The sequence below is a fragment of the Cornus florida genome, unplaced genomic scaffold (assembly GCF_030987335.1).
Source record: "Cornus florida cultivar Cherokee Brave unplaced genomic scaffold, ASM3098733v1 CherokeeBrave_3.0.0_Hap2_Chr11, whole genome shotgun sequence".
Classification (NCBI taxonomy): Eukaryota; Viridiplantae; Streptophyta; class Magnoliopsida; order Cornales; family Cornaceae; genus Cornus; species Cornus florida.
Genome location: NW_026775581.1, coordinates 78617902 through 78626563, shown reverse-complemented (window position 1 = coordinate 78626563; position 8662 = coordinate 78617902). Strand labels below are relative to the sequence as shown.

The 8662-nt window shown below is 34.5% G+C and overlaps 2 protein-coding genes across 3 annotated transcripts; both read left to right on the top strand.

The window, feature by feature from the left end:
- Positions 1-624: 624 nt before the first annotated feature.
- Positions 625-4997, top strand: LOC132285002 (U11/U12 small nuclear ribonucleoprotein 25 kDa protein-like). 2 transcript variants are annotated; one of them, XM_059787160.1, is made up of 6 exons: positions 625-1293; positions 1394-1493; positions 2606-2705; positions 3495-3535; positions 3628-3716; positions 4510-4724. In XM_059787160.1, exons 1-6 carry the CDS (start codon positions 1107-1109, stop codon positions 4578-4580), a joined length of 588 nt encoding a protein of 195 aa, XP_059643143.1. In that variant the 5' UTR covers positions 625-1106; the 3' UTR covers positions 4581-4724. The 2 variants fall into 2 exon arrangements, with proteins under 2 accessions (XP_059643143.1, XP_059643142.1); XM_059787159.1 differs by lacking the exon at positions 3495-3535 and having other exon boundaries at positions 634-1293; positions 4510-4997.
- A 1752-nt stretch (positions 4998-6749) lies between these two features.
- Positions 6750-7886, top strand: LOC132281357 (uncharacterized). The gene is made up of 2 exons (XM_059783071.1): positions 6750-7227; positions 7276-7886. Exons 1-2 carry the CDS (start codon positions 6750-6752, stop codon positions 7884-7886), a joined length of 1089 nt encoding a protein of 362 aa, XP_059639054.1.
- Positions 7887-8662: the final 776 nt, after the last annotated feature.

Below are 8662 nucleotides of genomic sequence, written 5' to 3'. Positions count from 1 at the left end.
TTAGACGAACGATCCGAATACGTCTGTTGCACAGACGAACGGTTTGAATACACCCGTTGCAAGGTGCAACGACCACGCAATGAAGTTCTTCTCCACTCATTGAATCAAATTCAACATCATAGTGAAGCAAGTTCAGTTTATACAATCATGTGACTTTGAAACTAAAGTGAACATGAATCTTCTAAAAAAGGGGTTTGATTGCAACTTTGATAGGCACAGGCAATTGTTGCAACAACAAATAGGAATCTCACAACAAAGACACATTCATCCCAAGATCGAGATGTAAGAATTGCTTCAGTAGTTCAGTAAATAATACTTCTCCCCAATAAATTGCTTAATACCTTTATTCAAATAACCAAAAATGATATTTAGTCTAATTAGGATCAAACCGACACTAAAGATACAAAAATAATAAAATTGATGATCGATAGTGTCTCACAAAACTATAGAATTCATAATAATGTTGTAATATGGGCTAATATTTTGTGGGACACCTAACATACTAGTCCCGTACCGTTTACAATAACGATGTTTTGTATAACAATATGTGCAGTCCGTCCACCCACAAAACGATTGTGAGTGTCAGCTTTGATCATCACTATACGGTTTTTAACAGAAACTTTTATAACATCCAATCCAACACAATTTTCTTTAAAACACAACAAACTGAAAAAAAAAATAAAAAATAAAAACATTCTATTATAGGGATATCAAGGTCCCCATGAAATTACGGAACTCGCCCTCCCTCCTCTTAACCAAAATAACTGTCATCTTTCCCGCAAAACACAACAAAAGGAAGAGAAAAGAAAAGATAAGAGAGACAAGGCAAAAAAAAAAAAAAAACAAAAACAAAACCCAAATCTCTCTCTCTCTCTATAATCCCATTTTCTCCTTCAGAATTTTCTGAAACAATTTTATCCAATAAATCAGAACCCTATTTTCAATTCTTTATTGTTCTTTATTGAAAAAGCAATGTGTGTTGTCCTCCTTTCAAGATCCTCTCTAACAAGAGAAGGAGAACTTCATGATCAAATCGTGTGACAACTTCATCACCACCACCATCATCATCATCACAATCAATTCTAGAGTTACAACCGAGGTCTATTATGCAATTCAATGAACACGAGGACGATTTTATCCCTAGGGTTCCGATTGAAAGGGCAAGATCGTCTTGTTCATACCCTTTGACTCATTTGCTCTACGATGGCCTCTCCAGAAAGAGTTTATCGTACGGAAAGCTCCCTCAGGAACCCCTCAGACTCACCATTCTCAAATTGGATGGCTCTTCCTTCGGTATCTTAATTTTCTCTCTCTAAAGTTTTTCCCTCCTGCAATTTTGTTTTAATTTTTCTGAATTTTTTAATATAATATGTTGATCAAATTAATTTTACAGAGGTGGAAGTTGCGAAGACGGCTACGGTGGCAGAGTTGAAGCAAGCGGTGGAGGGTGTCTTCAGCCATTTTCAGAAGAAGGGATCTGTCGAAATTTCATGGTATTCACTTTCGATGAGATTTGATTTTATGTTCATTGCACATAATTAGGGTTTTGTCTTTGTGTGATTTAGATTAGCAACATATTTTTTGGGAGCATTGATTTTGTGGAAATTGATTTTTCATTATTTTTAATATATGAACTTTAACTGATTGATTACAATGAATTGGATTATTATGACAAACATTGTACATGATGGTGAAATTTGTAAATGGTTGCTGAAATACTAAAACTCATCCAGCAGCATCATTTTAATCCAATTCTTTATATGGGCCAACTCTAGCAATGAAGCAATGAGAAGATATGAACATGACATTACCCAATGTTGGTCTTGCTACAGTAGGGTATTAGGGAGGGATGACTCGAAATGAACCTTATTTGAAAAAAGTAGATGCTCTGATACTCGGATTTACGCCAATAAAACTGATGTTACCGAATCAGATGACGACTTTCAAGTAATTAAAAGATATAATTCCACATTTTCCCATGCATCCTTACACCCCTGCCCCAATTTTTTTTTTTTTCTTTTGTAAATTACGCTCGTCTCTCTTGAGATATAGTGTAATTTACCTTTTTAGGTGGTGAGTTTGATTTTACCTTTTTCCCTAAATAATTGTTAAATTATTTTAGTCGACAAGTGGGGTTAGGGTGAAAAGACAAGGGCATATCTAGTATTTTAAAATATAATTTCACTGGCATAAGCAAATTCTGCCCTTTGACTTTGTTACCGTCAATCAAAAACTAACCACAGGGGAGGTAGTGTAGTTTTTGAATCAACAGGGATATTCTCTTTAATTATTTTATACCTCATGCCTCGGGGGTGAGTGCAATTTTTCCCTTTTGTTCAATTTTCTCCTTCTTCTTTTTCCCCCTTACGTTAGCTTATTGGTTAAGTTAATTATAACGTATTAAATAGTAAAGGTATTTTGTAGATTCTCTTATTAAAGTTGGTTCTTTTCTACTACAGTTATACAATGGTGTTGTACTTAAGGTCCAAAATGGTACTTGTAGATTATATTTTCATTTTTAACAAACATAATTGATATAATGTTTTGAATTGTATATTTAATTCTGACTTGGTTCTTGATTCTTGATTCAAATTTGTACATGCAGGTCGCACGTTTGGGGGAATTTCTGCTTATGTTATTTTTGTCACAAGCTACTTTCTGATGATGAATTCATTAGTTTTTATGGGATCAAGGATGGTGATCAGGTCAGCATTTTGTTTCCACAAAATGTTTTTATTACAGTGATTGCAATTCTTGTTTGGTCTCCACTTAATCATACACAAACTCCTATCTGTTTTTGTGTGCATATTGTGTATTCTTTAGATGTCTTCTACAGCTATGACAAAAAGTTCTCTCAGAACATAATACTCAGTACTTTCTTTTCAACCTGAGACTTCGTTGAGATAGTCGGGTTTGCTTGTTTTATGCTTGTCTTTTGATGAATGTATTGGCTTCTTCTTTTCCCACCCACAACATTGGAAACTTCTTTATGACACGGACTATCCTACTTTATATTGTTTGTACAAAATAAAAATTATGGTTTTTTTTAAATAATTGCATCAGAAAAATATCTATGAAGGAAAGATTGGATCATGCTTGAAATTTCTACATTATATCACTCAAGAGGAAACCACTTTTTGCTTTAAGATGAAATAGCGTTTCATATGTAGCAGAATTGGTTACAAAATATTACACCATTCCAGTAGAGCACGATTTGCTTGTATGCATCACTCAAATTTATTTTTTCCTTATTATCTCAGCTCTTTGTATAAATTGTTAGATCTTTCATGTGGTTTATAATGAGTGTATGGTTTATCACTGCTCTACGTAGGCACCACTGATGGGTTTTCGAAATAAAAATGCAATGAAAATGAGTTTAACTGATATTATATTCCTATTCTTCTTCTTCTTCTTCTTCAGCTTGATGCACATTATTGGACATTAAATGTCAAGACTCTAGTTTATTCATGATGCTATTGACCTTTCCTTTTCAGGTTTCCATGGATGTGTCTTCTGTTCTCACAATACATGTCTTGTGGGTTGTGAACTCAAAATATGTTTTACACGGAATATCTCTGCTGACTATATCTTTTTGTTTGCTAATATATTTTGTCATTGAACTTGCAGCTTCAATTCGTCCGGCATGACCCTATCAGCTGCAATCCGATTAAGAGGGAATCAAATGACCAAGAGTATGATCTGGAACAAGCAAGGATGTGAGGCTCTCTGGTGTTTTCTTTTCCAGTTTTGTATTTATATCTAATCATATATTATGTAAAACAAGATGCACGGTTGTTGCTTATTGGCTATACCAGCTAATTAAGCACCGGCTTATGGCCTTCCTTTTTTACTGATATCTGGGAGAGAGATATTTTGCAGACCAAACCCTAATCTATTGCACTGATAGATGGGAAACTACAAATCACATGTTAAGAAATGAAAGATTTACCACCGACTGCCCACTGTTTGCTTATTCTTGCTCACAGTTTAAAGTCGCAACAGTATGATAACATGGGCAAGACCCTTTATCTCAATTAAAAGCAAAGGAAACTGAACTATGAGAGATTCCCCTTTGCATTTCTAAAATAATTGTAGATTATGTGTTCAGGTGGTAATGCCTGCCTGTTAAGAGAACTAATGTGAAACGTAGGACTATCCAGTAACTAGACCTGTCTTTTGATAAGTTTCAAGACACTTTTTACCCATGCTTAAACTTCCAAACAGGAATCTTTGGTTTCCAGATACCCAATCAGCATACTGTTACAAAGAATCCTGGTTATCTAGTTAATTTCCAGTTTTTTAAATCAGAACATGTTTCTTTAACAATTTTGTTGCTCAAGAGGTAATTGATTCTGGTCAAATGAAAGTTCCTTCGAAAGGTTGGAGTGTCCGTAACATTTGAAATTTGAGACTTTCGTAATCTGATAGATTCTAAGCCATGCACACAGTCTACCGGTATTCTCACTTGTTCAAAATGTAGATTTGATAATGAGACTAATCATCGTGCAGGTTGGATTTCTCTGAAGAGAGAGAACAGAATGGTGAGAAAGACGATGGTTACGATGATCAAGAAAATCTAAAGTACTTGCAATATTACGATACAGATGAGGATGTTGAATCAAACTGTCAATCGAATTGTGCTAACTTATTGGGAGGATGGTTTTCATATCGCAGATTGCCAAGCCCAAGGAGATTCGAGGACAGTTATTTCCCATCAAGATCCACCGATGGTTTCCTAGGAAGTTCCAAAAATTTTGCAAAGCCTTGCAGTAACAAACCTAATTATCGAAGAGATGCTTGGAAGGAGATATAATGATCTCATATTTGCTCCGCTGGAACTTTTGAACTAGTCTCTGAATTTTGAGCTTCAATTTGCATTTGAATCTCTTTGTAGCTCCAAGTTGAATAGGATACAAGCCTACAAGCTGGAAAGCTGTTCTTGTATAAAATAACAGTTTGATTACTTATTAATTAATAGAAATGGTTCTGATTGGTTACACGGTTTGTTGAATTCTTTTTTGCCTGTTTTTATCGCACCAGCAAGACGGTAGAACAGTGAGTTCAATTTTCTTCTCATATGCAAGGTCTCTTCTCTGGATGATATGATTTTTGATGATGATGGTCCATTTATTTCTCATGCAGATGCTTAGATGAAGCTTTGGTGAGGCTCAAATTCAGCTGGGACAAAAGTTGCCAATTTTTCTGTATTGAGCTACTTTTGTTTTTTTTTTTTTTTTAATATAGAAATCTTTTTCAAGGCTAAGATTTATGAAATTTGTAAAAGAATCTTCCATTTGTGGGAGGCAGTCAGTTTAAAATGTGCTGAGAGTTCCATTATTATAAGTTCATTTTAGAAGCACCTAACTAAAACAAGCAAAAAGTGAAAATTTTATGTAGCAGCTCTGCCACTGCAACAAGTGAAAAGCATTAAAACCATCTATTTTAATTGAATGGAATTATTTATTTATTTATTTTTTCCATTCAGAATTTTTTTGGCATTAAGTCTAATAGTATCATGTATTATTCCTATCTTAACATTTTTAAATTTCAGAATTTTAGCTCCGATTAGCAAAGCACCAGAGAAATTTTCTATTCAATGGATGCTTAAACAAGAGAGTGGGAGATGGTTTAAGTAAGCATGAATGACTTACAAAGTTCAATTGGTGATATAAGGGGTGTTTGTAACTGCTACTGAGCCATTAATGTCTTAAAGTAGAATAAAATAATTGTAACAATCATAAGAAATTGATGAGTTGAATGGGTTGAGTGCAGTTGTCCAGCTAGCCTCTGTATGCCTAGATGAGTGAATGGGCAATTCAAATGTGTAATTGTATGAATATATGAACCTTACCATCTATTTCTCTTATAGAAGTTAAATCTTAGTTCAACTTCTCGATATGAAAAAATGATTTTGAAAGAAAAGTGATACCCGATTACTTAATATAGATGCAGGCAAACTTAATGAATTATATTTTATTGATGTAGTTAAACATGAATTACTATGGGTAGAGAGAATAAAACGAAAAAACGTTCTCCCTATTATATATATCAATATGTGGGGTCCACAAGAAAGTAAGTCAATGACACAATGTTTGCCGTGAAAAGGAAGCTCAAATTCTATGGCTTATTATGTAAGTTTTCATCTTTGTGGCTTATCATGGAAGCCTCACTTTTTTCCTATAAAAGCCATGCATCTACTAGAAGTAACTTGAACAAGTATAATAAAGTTATTTTACTCTCTCTCTCTTATACTTTCTCTCTCTAAAGCTCTCACTCAATATTACTCTCTCTCTCTATATATATTTATCATACGTTATCAGCACGAGCTTTATCCATCTGAGATTTGAAGAAGAAGCTTTCTCTCCCTCTTTCTATCCCAACTATATATTTATTTTGTGATATTAGTTTTGATAGATTGTTGGGTTGGTTTGTTTTATCGGATAAAATAATATTTCTGACTCCAAAGGGTAAGGAAATGTTAATTATGGATTATTATTCAAGAAAATAAATTTGTTCACTTAAATGATATATGTGCTTACACTATGGTCGGTTCTACCACCTTTATTATTTAATGATTTATGGGTCGGTTTTACCGCTTTTTTTTACTAATTTATTTACTATGGCTGGATTTACCATCTTTATTATTTAAATAATTTATATTATGTTATTATCTCATTTAATGTCATTTTATTTTATATACTATGCTAAATTATATTTTTATATTGTTGTCACATCTAGTTATTATGAAAATGTCAAATTTGACAAAGTTGGAATTCGTGGCCCTGGATATTTCTGGCAAAAATTATTTATCATGGATTCTGGATGCTCAGATCCATTTGGATGCCATGGGCCTTGGAGACACAATTAAAGAAAAGAATGATGCATCATTGCAAGATAAAGCAAAGACCATGATTTTTCTCCGGCGTCATATTAGTGAGGAACTGAAAAATGAATACCTCACTGAAAGAGATCCATTTTGTTTGTGGAACAATTTGAAAGACAGATATGATCATCAAAAAACAGTTATCCTCCCAAAGGCCAGGGCTGATCGGCTGCAACTGAGGTTGCAAGATTTCAAAACTGTGGCTGAATATAACTCTGCCCTATTCAAAATCAGCTCTACATTAAAATTATGTGGTGATACTGTTACTGATGAACTTCTGCTAGAAAAAACATTCACCACATTTCACGCCTCGAATGTACTCTTGCAACAACAATATCGAAAGCGTAGATTTAAAAAATATTCAGAGCTGATATCATGTTTGCTTGTGGCAGAACAAAATAATGAACTTTTATTAAGAAACCACCAGTCCCGTCCAACTGGATCGACATCGATCCCAGAAACATATGTTGCCTCATCCCGTGGTCGTGGACGCGGACGCGGACGTGGTCGTGGTGGTAAAAATGAATATGGTCGTGGCAAAAATAACTACCACAATAATGAATATGGTCGTGGTAGAAATCATTCTTATTATCGTGAAGGATATCAGTCCTCACATTTTCGCAATCAGGGATCCACACCATATCCTCAAAGGAAAGATCATAATGAAATGAGACGAGTAAAAGGGAAGGATGTGGCTCAACCTTCCAAGGCTCATGATAATACTTGCTATCGGTGTGGCATGACAGGGCATTGGCAAAGTATTTGTCGTACACCGAAGCATCTAGCTGATCTGTATCAAACCTCAATAAAAGAAAAGGGAAAACAAAAGGAAATGAATTTCCTTGATCATGATGAGCAAATTGACACCACAAATCTGGAAATGAATTTCATTAATCATGATGAGCCAGTTAACATCACCAATCTGGATGTATTAGATTTTTTTGATGATCGTGATGGAAGGATAGACTTCCTGATTGGTGATGGAAATGTCCACACCAGTTAATCTTATGTTTCTTTTTTGTACTGTCTACTATGTTTTTTGTTGTCCTTGTATTAAAGTTTTTATTTTCTAGTTTGTATTAAAGGTTTTTGTTATAAAAGTTTTTTTTTCTGATAAAGAAATTTACATGAATAGGAATGGATCTGACTAGTTCCAAAATAAATGGTGAAGACATATGTCTTGCAGATAGTGGAACAACGCATACAATCCTTCGAGATCAAAAATATTTTTCCCACTTAACTCTGACAGACGCTAGTGTCAGTACCATATCAGGTCCCACCGACTTGATTGAAGGCTCCGGACGAGCCAACATCATTTTACCACATGGAACTAGATTACAAATCAATGATGCCTTATATTCTACAAGATCTCGGAGAAATCTGCTGAGTTTTAAAGACTTGCGTCGTAATGGGTATCATATTGAGACTGCAAATGAAAGAAATGTCGAATATCTCTACATTACTTCCATTACCTCAGGCAAGAAACTGATATTAGAAAAACTCCCTGTTTTCTCTTCTGGGTTATACTATACAACCATTAGAACAATTGAGTCAAATGTTGTGATCCATAAAAAATCTTGTGACCCAAAACTTTTTATACTTTGGCATGATCGACTTGGTCACCCAGGGAGTACAATGATGCGTCGAATTATTGAAAATTCACATGGTCACCCACTAAAGGATCAAAAAATCATCTTACCAAATAATCATCTATGCACCGCCTGCTCACAAGGTAAGTTGATTATCAGACCATCCCCTTCAAAAGTCATTGTTGAGTCT

Coding starts and splice junctions, on each gene's coding strand:
- LOC132281357 (XM_059783071.1), top strand. CDS start 6,750: ATGTCAAATTTGACAAAGTTGGAATTCGTGGCCCTGGATATTTCTGGC. Junction 7,228..7,275: donor GCAACAACAATATCGAAAGC/GTAGATTTAAAA, acceptor TGCTTGTGGCAG/AACAAAATAATGAACTTTTA.
- LOC132285002 (XM_059787159.1), top strand. CDS start 1,107: ATGCAATTCAATGAACACGAGGACGATTTTATCCCTAGGGTTCCGATT. Junction 1,494..2,605: donor GGATCTGTCGAAATTTCATG/GTATTCACTTTC, acceptor TTGTACATGCAG/GTCGCACGTTTGGGGGAATT. Junction 3,717..4,509: donor GATCTGGAACAAGCAAGGAT/GTGAGGCTCTCT, acceptor ATCATCGTGCAG/GTTGGATTTCTCTGAAGAGA.